This window comes from Anomalospiza imberbis, chromosome 20 (genome assembly GCF_031753505.1).
Source record: "Anomalospiza imberbis isolate Cuckoo-Finch-1a 21T00152 chromosome 20, ASM3175350v1, whole genome shotgun sequence".
Taxonomy (NCBI): domain Eukaryota; kingdom Metazoa; phylum Chordata; class Aves; order Passeriformes; family Viduidae; genus Anomalospiza; species Anomalospiza imberbis.
In genome coordinates this window covers 7,240,435-7,252,435 of record NC_089700.1, presented here as the reverse complement: position 1 = coordinate 7,252,435, position 12,001 = coordinate 7,240,435, and the positions used below count along the sequence as shown (strand labels likewise).

The following is a 12,001-nucleotide window of genomic DNA, read 5'->3' as shown; positions in this document are numbered from 1 at the left end:
GCCCTGCTGGCGGCCGCTCACGCCATCCCCGGCACAGCCCTGCTGTTTGCCCAGCCCCGGGGCTGGGCTTTCCCAGCACGGCCCCGCCATCGCTCTGCGAGCCGCCGACCGTCGGGGCTGCCGGCTGAGGCTCCTGCCGCCTCCATGCTATCCCCGGAGGGTTTGGTGGCCGCAGCCGCGGTGCTCATGGGGCTGGGCCTTCTAGCTTGGTGCCTTTGGGCAGGGAGGCTGGAGGTGTCTGGAGACGTGGGAGAGGAGGACGAGGAGGAAGAGGAGGAGGAGGAGGAGGAGGAGGAGGAGGGGATCCCCTTCATGGCCGAGGAGGGCTCGGGGCACTGCCGGCTGCTGTGCAAGCCCTCGGCTCTGGCCCAGCACCTGGTGCGGAGCTTGGGGCGGTCAGCAGCGCTGCGGGGGGGACGCTGGCCGTGGCCGTGCTGGCCCCAGCTCCAGATGCTGTGGCAGCTCCTGCAGCCACCTGAGCCGGAGCCGGTGGTGGCCCGTGAGCTCCTGCAGCTGTCTGACGCTGGGCTGGTGGCCCTGGACTGGCTGGTGGGGCCGTGGGGGGCTGCAGGTGGCGGGGGGGTGGTCTCCAGCCCAGTGCTGCTGCTCATTCCCAACGCTGCTGGGAAGGTGACGGGGGGGCTGCTGCAGCTGGGGCTGCGGGCGCTGGAGCGGGGCTTCATCCCCGTCATCTTCAACCGCCGGGGCCACAACGGCTGCCCCCTCACCACCCCCCGGCTCCAGCCCTTCGGGGATCCTGGGGACTTGCGGGAGGCTGTGACCTACCTGCGGTGCCGGCACCCCTCTGCCTCTCTGCTGGCCGTCAGCGAGGGCTCGGGCTCGGGGCTGCTGCTCGCCTACCTGGGCGAGAGCGGCTCCTCCAGCCGCCTGGCCGCTGCTGCCTGCCTCTCCCCCATCTTCCGTGGCCGGGACTGGTTTGAGGCCAGGATGCCCTGGCTTTACGAGTGGCCGCTGCTCCTCCATCTCAAGCAGGGATTGAGCAGGTCAGTGCAGTCCCTTGGGCTTGGGGAGGTGGATGGGGGTACCCTGGGAACCCCTCGGTCATCCTTGGGGGTGTGCATGGGGTGGGTGCTGCTGTCGACACCGGGAGCCCCAGTGCAGGGGCAGAGGTGCTGAGGGCAGCAAAATGTGCTGGTTAATGAACACCAGCCTGGAGCCGGCTGCCATGGGGCCGGCTGGGCCACCACATGTGTCCCCAGCCTGGCTGGGGCTGCGGCAGCATCCTGGGGTTCCTGAGCTGGGAGATGTGGGGCAGGGTCTCCCAACTCTTCCTAGGAGGAGTTGGTGAAGCCCTCGTTTGGTTTTGGACCCTGAGGGGTGAGTGGGGCTGGCCCTTCTCCCTGCACCTGAGCCTCCCGTTGGCCCTGGGGGGGGACTGTGATGCCAGCCCACGGCTGGGCTGGGGGCTGTGACTGCTGCTGTCCCTTCCCAAGGGGTCTGGGTTCCCTATTGCCCAACACAGCCAGGCTCGAGTGAACCAAACACTGGCTGAGAAAGGAGGCAAACTGCCCTGGTCCAAGGCCTTGAGCAAGTGGGCACTTCCCCAGGGAGTGCTGAGAGCTTGTGGGGGCAAAGGGACCCTGCAGCTGGGCAGATGGGAGCCAAAAAATTGCGGATAAACCCCAAACATAGGGGCAAACAAGTGACAGATGAAGCTGCAGCAAATCTCAGATGGGTGCAGCAAGGAACAGTGCTTACTGCAGGGATGGGGTACTGGGGGGTGGGCAGCAGACAATCTCCCCCCTCCCTATTTCCTGATTCCCTCTGCAAATGCTGCTGTCACGGTAACGAAGCAGGAGTGCCGGCCGTCTCCCGTTGTCATGGCACCCGGGCTGTGCTGTGGGGACCCTCCAGGATCCCTGGCAAGGGGCTAGGATGGGCCTCCTAAGCCGCTCTGGGGTTGGGGCGGTCGAGGTTACCCCTATTCCTCTGCGTGCAGGGCCAGGACTGTCGAGCAGCCCATGGGCACACAAGCTGGTGGCACCCCTATGGCAACATCCCTGTAGCCCCCAACTCCAAGTGGCACCCCAATGACCCTCCACCCTCACGGCAGCATGCCCTAGCCCCTGCCACCATTCTCTGTGGCCCCCATCCCAGGCAACATCCCTGAAGTCCCCAGCAGCGTCCCCATTGCCCCCAGCCCATGGCAGCACCCCTGCACCTCCAAGCCCACAGCGGCCGCCCCATCCCCGCAGGTACGCGGGGGCCCTGGCCGAGGTGGTGGACATGGACAGGCTCCTGGGCAGCCGCTCGCTGCGGGAGCTGGAGGAAACCCTCTTCTGCCGGACTCGGAGCCACCCCACCAGCTGGGAGAGCTACTGGGAGCGCAACGAGCCCCTGCGCGACGCGGACGAGGCGGCGGTGCCGGTGCTGTGCCTCTGCAGCGCCGATGACCCCGTGCGTGGCCCCCCGGCCCAGAGCCTGCCCAGGGAGCTCTTCCGCAGCAGCCCCTACTTCTTCCTGCTGCTGACCCCGCACGGGGGGCACTGCGGCTTCCCCCGGCGGAGGCCGGGGCGCTGCTGGGCCCACGAGGCCGTGCTGGAATATTTCAGGGCCATGGCCGAGTTCCTGCGGATGGAGGAGAGGAGGAAGGGGCTGCCGCGGCCCCGCAGGTGGGGGGGTCCCCCAGTCGAGCCCCCCATGTTCACCTGGCAGAGGTCCTACACGCGGTAGCCCCCCCTAGGGCAGGGTCTCACAAAGGCAGGCAGACACTCCCGTGTACTAAAATTACTTTATTACAGTTGATTTTTTTTTTAACATTTCCTTTGCTATGATACAAAGGATACTTACAAACAAAATATTACATATGACCTTATTTTTTTTTTCTCTTCTCTTATTTTCTGACAACTTGGTAACAGCTTTAAATGCACAATCTATACAATTAATACAGGTTATATATGAGCTATAATGTATGTTGAACCAGAAGAATACCAGAATACTGACAATATACTGTACATTAAGCCTTACCAGTTAGTGCTCGTGGCATTTTCTACAAGAAGGAAAACGCACACCTGTAGATTCACTCATACCAGCTGGTGCTACCAGACATGGAAGCAAGAAGTTTAATTCCCCTGGTTAAATCCTTCGTGGCCCATCACCGTGGTGCTGAGCCTGGAAACCTCAGACCAGTGTTCATAGTAAAACAGCAGATATGTGTGTGTTTTTTTCTATCTAATGCTCTGTGGCACAGCACGGCACCGGCCGGGCTTGGCCATACCTGGATGATGCCCCAGAGCAAACGGCCATGGCGCTGGGGCCGGGCGCTGGGCGAGCTCTTGCTGGGGAGCTGGACCTCCTTGGGGAGGGGGAGAGGAGGAAGAGGAGGAGGAGGAGAGGAAAAGCAGCAACAGCTTTGCTGTCATCAGCAGGCAGCTCATGGGTTTGTGCACATGAACAGGCGGTCGCCGAGGGGGAAGAGCAAGCCCAAGGCGTGGCGCTCCCGGCACAGCTCCGAGCCCGGCCGCACACGGAGCTCGTGCCCGGCAAACCCCCACGGGGTCGGGCAGCAGCTGCCCTGTGGTCACCTCCTCACCAGGAAAGGTTTGTTTTTGTTTTGCAGCCAAAGCCAGAGGTGTGTGGCTACAGGTGTGCACTTCCCCTCCTCCCGCCGGGGTCTACATCGCACTGATAAGGTTACATTTTTGTTTTTTATTTAATTTTTTATTTTTCCTTTTTAAAGCAACCAGCAAGTGAAGCATTTTTTTAGTTGACTGGCAAAAAGACCTGGCATTTGCACAAAAGCTGCAAATGGAAAAGAGCCATCCCCTCCTCCCACCCGCTGCATCCCAGCCCAGAAAAATCCCAAACTGTTGGCGGAAGAAAGAAAAAAAAAAAAACCACAACAGGGGTGGAGGAGAGGAAGGGGAGGGGGAACAGGTTGGAAAATACCAGGTTTGAGTTAACATTTCCTTGACTTCACACAATTCTTGTGCAAAAAGAAACAGCCCCCCGCCCCAAAACAAACAAAAAACCCAAACCCAGAAACATGCTGGAAATAATGAAAACAAATGGAAAGTAATATATAAAATTAAAAATATAAATAGGATGTCTGGCTGACTGGTAGAAGAATAGGTCATTTAGGTTACAAAAAGGAATATACATTCAAGAGGCTCTGAACCCAGTGGGGTAACTGATGTTAAACTTGTGTTAATAGTTAGGCTAGAATTCTCAAGTTTGTCTTTAAAATCTTCACAACACAAGCAAGCTATTTTTAAAAAATATACACTATACACACCTCACACAGCTTCTCCTATCCGTATTACACACGTTACGCTACCCTCCCATCCACTACACCGAGGGGGGGGTCCCACGGCCGAGGGGCCTGGGGTGTCCCCCCATCCCGTCCCGACCCCCCGGCCCCGCGGTGGCGGTGGGGCAGCGATGGCTGCGGGGCCGGGCAGGTCGCTTGGCCCCTCCACGTCTTACCACAACCTTCTCAAAGCATTTACAAGTCACCAAAGGGCTGTAGCCTTTTATGTTATACACACTTCACTTTGCAACGTTAATTATTTACATCAGGGCTGCCCCCCCACCCCCCCCAATCTTTTAGCTGTTTCTAGGCAGGTAAAAAAAAATGTTCCTGTTCCAAGCAAGCAGGGGGAAGAGCTGCAGGGGGTTAGGAGGAAGAAAAGCTGAAGAAAGGAAGCGGGTGGTTTGCTTGCCAAAAGCCAAACCCGTACGCGCACGTCTGCCTCTCCTTCTCTGATCCTTGAATCCTTACAAGCTCCCAATCCCTACAACCTCCAGGACAACCAGACCCGGAGAGCACGGCCTCACTGGCGCTCAGACTCCTCTGCTCGCAGCTTCCCGGGATGCTCAGCACTGCTACTGACTCACAGGCTTGCCTCTGCCACAGGACACGGAGCACACATCCTGACCATTCCTAGGAGCCCACCCCTCACTCAGCAGCAGGTCTTGCAGGGCAAGCCAGCTGCAGTGGGGCAGGGACACCAGGACCCCCACAAGCCAGCACACTGCACCCCCAAACTTGCCCTTGGCAGCTGCCACCAGCCACAGTCGGGCTGTGCCGGAACCGTGCAGAGGCAGCGGCCGCCGACTTCAGCTTGTCAACAACCCTGCGCTGATTTCTGCACTCTGCTGAGCTCAGAGTTGCCATAGAAATGTGTGATCCTGGCACTAAAAGCAGGCAACGACCTCAAATCAAAGTCTTTTTTTGTTTTGTTGTTTTTTTTTTTTCCCTCCAGTAGATTTAGATGAACTCGGGCTTAAGACAAAAACAGTTGGAAGGGGAAAAACAGATCATTTCCAGAGAGATTGAAAAACATTATCACAAGCCGGTATTAAACTGCAGCAAAGAACCTGAACTTGGTTCCCATTGAGTTCAGCTCCAGAGCAAGCTCAAAGCCACGGCTCAGTCCCTCGCACTGCCCTCCGTGCGGTACACAACGCCCAAGGGAAGGAGATTCCACACAGCCATCAGGGAAAACCCAGCCAGAGGCTGGAAGCTGAAAGCCCCAGGCCAGCGGCTGTTGGCCTCCCCAGCTCGCAATATTTAAGCACAAATTCCTTACAGCATCACTGGACAAGTCTCGGGGATTAGGTGCATGCTGAACTACGACTGGCAATTACAGTAGCTTTTTGCTAGCTGGCACATACTGTATCTATAAATTTTAGTACAAAAACTTAAAAAATACAGAAACTAGGTCAATTTGTTAACTACATATTTACAGATAATTACAATTGTTTTCACTGACAATAATTAAACTAATTATCAGTGAAAATTCAAACTGTGCATGTTCTGAGGTACCCGTACTCAAGGGTGGGGAGCGGGGCAGGGGGCCAAGAGGGGCAAGGTGGGGAGAAGTTTCCCCCCAGGGTTTGTTCACATCCATGGGGGCAAGGCTTGGCCCTCCTGGATCCTGGTCTCACTGTGTGCACTCAGAGAAAGCAAGTAGAGCAGGAGCTGATATTGGGGTCTTATTTTCCCTAGGACATGGCTTAAGGATGTTTAGAGGATGCCAGGCAGGGGCAGAGTCAGTGGTCATGAACCAAACTGCCTTCTCCCCTCCAGGGAGCCTTCAGGTGAAGTGCAAGTATTGAGACCCACAGCTCAGTGGTTAAGGTGCTTGTTTGCTGGCAAATCCGATTTACTAAGTCCCTCTCTAGCTGACAAAGGGCTCTCCTTCCCCCGGAGAAGGGGGCAGGGATGCAGCAGGCAGCATCACAGCCCCAGCTGGCTGAACCTCATTGTGCAACAGGAACCTGGGTTATCTGCTGTCACTGCTCCCTGGTGGGGTCATGTTTACTAAAACCGCTAGGTCTATCAGGTTTTCTTATTTTCTGGCTGTAAACAGCAAGCCCCAACCCTCCAAAGCGCCTGACATATATTCATCAAAAGACTTCAGCTCAATCGATTTGTAAAAGTGCAAACTCAAACAACCACAGCAGAGGGACAGCGACCAGCATCCCTGCCTGGGTACCCACTGCTCCTCTGTCCTTGGCACGTGGTTCTGGGCTCATTGCGGGCCAGCACTGGGGTGGGAACATCCTACAGGCAGGAGCACAGGTAAAGACAACACCACTCCTTGGGAAAGGGTAAGAATGACCCAACCAAACCTGAGTCTCTCCTAAAAAACTTGCAAGAGACCTTCCGTAAGGGATAGGGGGAATATTGCCTCCGAATTCTCTGGTAGCACAAAGAGAGCCCAGGGCTGGCATTCTGCTGAGCTGGAGGGGCGTCCTTGGGGGAAATGCATGACCTGACACATGCAAGAACCACTTATCCCCTGAACTGTCAAATGCCTCCCTAAGATGGGGTCTGTAGAGGACAAAGGAGAAGGTCAGAAGGGTCTTCACAGCTTGAGGAGCTGGTGGTGTCCAGCATGGCACTCGCCCCTCTACTATGAGAAAGACCAGGGCAAGATTTACTAAAACTGCAGAGCAAGCACCCAGGAGAAGAACGAGGCTGTATGCTGCTGGCTGGACTTGAGTGACAAAGCACACAGGCCTAAGCAGAATAAAGAATGGACCACGAGCATCTCTGTGTGTATATATGGATGTACAGACTGTAAGTCTGTAAGTACACACACGTGTACTTAAAAGCTTCCAATCTAGCTTCTCTTTTGCCCCTTCACACAACCTAAGAACCTCCAGGTATCAGACACACGAAAGGCAGTCAGTGTTCAGAGCTAGCGGCGGCTCCACCTCAGGAATGCCAAAAGCCAGTGCCGGTGCAGTGAGCCAAGACCGTGCCGGGCTTGTGATCTTTCGTGGCGAGACGCAGCTGGGGACTCTGAGCTCAGCCTGCTGAGCACTTCACCGGCCCACTCGCCGCCTCCCCAGCAGATCCCTACATTGCCTCCACTGCTTGCCTATCGCTAAACCATCTTGTTTTCTTCTCTGCTGCCTTGTGACTTTCTGGTACCCTCAGGAAGCTCCCTTCTCTTCTTCAAAGCACACCCGCAGCAGCTACCTACCCTCTCATGCCCCAGAAAAAGCAAGCTGCAATTACCAGGGCTGCACTTCAGTGAGGGTTCAGCCCTAGCACAGCCTGTGCCACATCTGTGCCCTCGCCCCGAGAGCCCTGCTGAGGGGTTGCTTTTGCTCACAAACAGGAGCGCTAAAGAACAGCAGAACTGAAGTGCCCTGACAGAAATGCACAGCATGAGGTGTGTGTGCACCTATACCCACACACACGTACATACAGAGTATATAAATATATACAAATGAGATACCATATATATATCCAGAGAGATGTGCGTATTCAACAGAGTAATGGTGGACAGTGGTACGATAGGGTTTATTGCCTCTCAAGAAATGGCACGTTAAGCAGGGTGGAGGGGCTGGGAGCCTGGAGGCGAGGGGTCCTGGGGGTTTAAACAACAGCACAGCCCCAGAACTGCCCCGGCTGCACCCCTGTGCAGGTCACAGCGAGTGCGCAGTGCCCGTTCTTCTGGAGCAGGAGGGCTGGGTGGGACACAGAGCGATGCCAGCCTGGCCCCAAGCCAGGCAAGTAATGGCTGCAGGGATTTTTCTGTGGAAAGTTTGGTATCACACCACTTATTTAGTTGTTCAACCTCTTTGAAGTTCACAGGCTTGGAGGGAATGCAGGTGAAACAGAGCTGTGGCCTCCATTTCAGTGCTGCATCCAAGAAAGAAAGCATGTAATGTTCAACATGGAAGGGAGAGGCGGCTGCTGGCTCCCTGGGACCATGGAAAACAAAGGAAATGTGGTCCCTTTCACTGATTTTTAAATAAAATCAAAGGAAATTTGAATCAGAAAGAGGTAAAAATGCTGGCTACTCTGTTTTTTCCATCTCTGGGCTAAGCTACACCACAACTTCAGGTCTTTGCAGAGGAGAAAGAAAAATAACCAAAGAAAAAAGATTTCAGGGGTCAAGCTGGTGATTTAAAAATACCGCAATCAAGTTTGCAAGTAGTCCACACAGAAGAGTTCCCCAGTGTTAAATATGAACGTAAGAGATGCAAAAGAATATATTTGCTGAGGTACTGGAGTAGTTTCCAATTTACAGATTACAGTAATTTTAAAACCGAAGTTAGGGCATGACTGCAATGAGCACAACATGGAGCAATTTGCCTCACTTTTAAAAACACTTTACTTTTAAAAATAAGAGTTTGCAAACTGATTCAGAGAGTGTTTGCATCTCTCTAGTGCACAGTTGTTCATGTATCTCAGAAATAAACCTGAGATACATTAAAATTCTCAACACCAAGGGCCTCCTCAAATACCTCCAAGGCATAGCCTGACCCTGAGTTCCTCTGGCTACAGCTGTGGAATGAGGCGCTTCCTCTCGAGATCAGGCAGTTTTGGGACAGCTTTTCTTCCCCCACGTACACACAGGGACACACACATTTAGACCAGTTGATCTGAATCAGTTTTTGCAAACTATTTTAATTAAAATATTAACTTGTTGGAATCGTCCAGGTCTGCACATGATATACATGTAAAAATGGTTACTACACAATTCTTTTTGAATACAAAAAAGCCAATATGGGATAGCCATCATTTGGATTCAGCATTCAGTCATGCTTGACATTTCACAAATAGATGTGTTGAGAGAATTCTGTTGAAGTAGCTCAATTTAAGCCAGAGACTTTGACCAAATTCAAACCATAACAGAAGCAGAAGAATGAACCCACTGAACTTGCAGGTATAGCCTGTTCCCACTGTAGCTGCTGCTGTTTGGGATAGAGGAGCTGAACTCAAAATGCTGTGTTAGCACCATGCTCTGGGCACACCCTCCACAATCACATGGTGAACCCCAATACAATTTTGGCCTTTCATTTTGGTTTTGTCTCTCCTTCCAAACCTAGGAAAACACAGGTACCTTTTCTAAATGAGTTTCGCTTCATTTCAACAACACTGCAATGCAAAAGACTGACCCCAAAACATCCAGTTCCACGTAAAAACATAGCAGAGGACATAGCAAAGGACAGGACAATTCACAGTCACCACTTGCCCCCAGGAGCATCCAGAGGCACCTCCATGGGACCCACACCTCCTCCCAGGCTTCTGTCAACTGTTAGTACAACAAAACTCCTTACAAAGGGGCTGCTCAAACATGTTTTGGTAGAGTTTCCATCTTCAATTAGAGTGATACGCTACATCACAATGCTAGAAATCCCAGCTGGATTCACCAGACACTGGCAGAGAGTTAAGGATTGGGAGTGGATGTCAATTTAGCTAACAAAAGAACGCTGCCCTGTCGAGTACTGAACAGCAGCGAGACACTATTTACTATATAAATATGTCAACGTGGACAAACACATTCGGAAAACCTCGCTTTTGAGCCCTATAAACATATTAAAGGCAAATCCTAGAGTTAGCAGCTAGTGTTTTCTTCAAGATGATTAGTGTGCAAGGAAAAACATTTACAAAGAACCCTGGCTGGTCAGTCCCCAAGACAGAAACCTTTGCCTCAAACCAAACTTCATCTACCTGCTCTTCCCACAGTCCTGGCTGAGACCGTCCTGGCACTGGCACGAGAGCATGGGGGCATCTCTGGTTCCCAGCAGTAAGGAATGACACGATGCCAACAAAGTCATTCAGTTATAAGACTCCCTGACCTTTTATCACTGTATGGATTTCACAACCTCCTTTGCTTCCTTTCAGTAGTACAGCAGCTCCAATGAGCCCTCTGGAAGTAGTGCCTTCTCACATGGTGTAATACGCTGCCGAAATATCACAGCATCTCAAGGGACTGTAAAAGTTGTGAAGTATTGCAGCAATGAAAATAATAAAAAAGGAGCCTCACATGCAGCAAGATCTACAGTGGTGATGTGGGTTAGTAATCAGCTGGGAAAGAGTCATTGGCTCAGCTCCTCCTGGTACACCATGGCAACTAAACATTTCAACAGTTGGCTACACGCTACATGTAAACAGGAAATTGCAACAAGCCAAAAAGGTAATATATTGGTGGATGTAGTGTAATAATGAAAAACCCGATCAATGGCATTTTGTGACTATGGCATCCTTCAGAACACCTCTGGCATTTGAGACTGATTGGCTGAAAGTCTAAACATTTCTGAATGGAGCAAAAAGAACTACGCTGGGCTCCAAGAATTATTCTGATGCTTAGCTACAATGAGATGTCACAGTATTAGCTGTACAAGTGCATTACTTACGCTCCTCTGCCCAACCTCATCTGAGCTACCAGCAGCACAGTCAGGGAGTGCCAAAGCAGATAGACCATTTCAAACATTCCTAGCCTGTTTCCCCCAGACAGGTTTACCTACAGTGTTCTCGGGAAGCTGACCAGTGCCTTCTGAGAGAACATCACTTCTTACACGACACGGAGCGCGCACTTGGGTAGAAGTGCCCTGTTGGGGGCCTCTTGGCCTCTCTTCTCACCTTCTTCCTCACCTACAACTCTTTGAAAATGCCTCCTGGCAGAGGCAATACCCTAGAAATTTATCCAATTTAATGACAAATAAAAATGGAACAGAAGATCCAGCTGTTCCTCCCCTGGATGTTGGTTTAAAGGCAGCTTGCCTGGTTTTTGCAGGGTGGCAGATCGAAATTCATGGACATGGGAAGAGGTCTCCATTCTCCCTCAGACTTCCTACATGGATGGCATGACGAGGGCAGTCTGAGGCCCTTCTGTCCTGTCAGTGTGATGACCACCAGCCAATTCTTCTGACTAATTGCATATATTTCTCAGATGCCCTCCCAAGACCCCTCCAAAAAGTAAAAAAAAAAAAAAAAAAAAAGAAACAAAAAATCAACAACAAAACAAAAAAAACCAAAAACCACCCCCCAAAACCCTGCAGCCAAATACTATGACATCCCAGTTAGTAAACACAAAACGTAATGCTTTACAAAATGAATACAATATTCCATGTGCACCCAGCTTCCACACGTCAGCACCGCACTGAGGAGGCTGCTGGGCTGGTGTCTGTAGGCAGTTTCTGTTGGCAGACAGCTCCAGTGGAATTGCCACCCTCAGTTATTGTTTAAGTTATGTATAAGACATGTGTGAACCATTGGATATTTGTGAAGTAACACTTGTGCTCCTGCTCATGCCCTGCTCCGTCCGTCCCCCAGAAGCTGTCCGCCTCAGAGCCTGGGGGCTGTTGCGGACCCCTATAGCACTACTTCGAGGTACCCCCTGCATGGGCCCCGAGGGGTGACCCCATGGCTGAGGTCCACCTTGCATTGGATGGCCCCAAGCTTGCGGTGGGCCACCCATGGGATGACCCCAGTGAGGTCCTGCACCCCCAGTAGGATTGTGGGACCAGCCAGAAGCTCCCGGGTAGCTGTGGCTGAACGCCTCGGGGGAGAGATTAGAAAGAACCATATTACTAAAACCTAGCCTCATGCTTTCTGAGTCAAAGGCTTCGATCTCGCGAGCTTGACGCTCCAGCAGGCTTCGTATCCGCTCGGTGCGCTCGTTCTGCAACGCCAGCATCTCCTCCTCAATCTAGGAAGGAAAAAAAGAGACAGTCTGTAGCAGCAGGACTGGCACAGCCTCTGGAGGATCTGTAACAGCTACTGAGGGAC

At 52.7% G+C, this 12,001-nt stretch overlaps 2 protein-coding genes across 2 annotated transcripts in view; one reads left to right on the top strand and one right to left on the bottom strand.

Annotated features, from left to right (window-relative positions):
• Window positions 1–5: 5 nt before the first annotated feature.
• ABHD15 (abhydrolase domain containing 15) lies at window positions 6–4,029 on the top strand. Its single transcript, XM_068210502.1, has 2 exons — window positions 6–1,004; window positions 2,217–4,029. Exons 1-2 carry the CDS (start codon window positions 145–147, stop codon window positions 2,692–2,694), a joined length of 1,338 nt encoding a protein of 445 aa, XP_068066603.1. The 5' UTR covers window positions 6–144; the 3' UTR covers window positions 2,695–4,029.
• Window positions 2,739–12,001, bottom strand: part of TAOK1 (TAO kinase 1) — a 69,766-nt gene continuing 60,503 nt past the window's right edge. Inside the window, exon 20 of the mRNA XM_068210492.1 lies at window positions 2,739–11,921. Within this exon, the coding sequence (XP_068066593.1) occupies window positions 11,460–11,921 (462 nt within the window). The 3' untranslated portion in view covers window positions 2,739–11,459. The remainder of the gene's footprint in view (window positions 11,922–12,001) is intronic.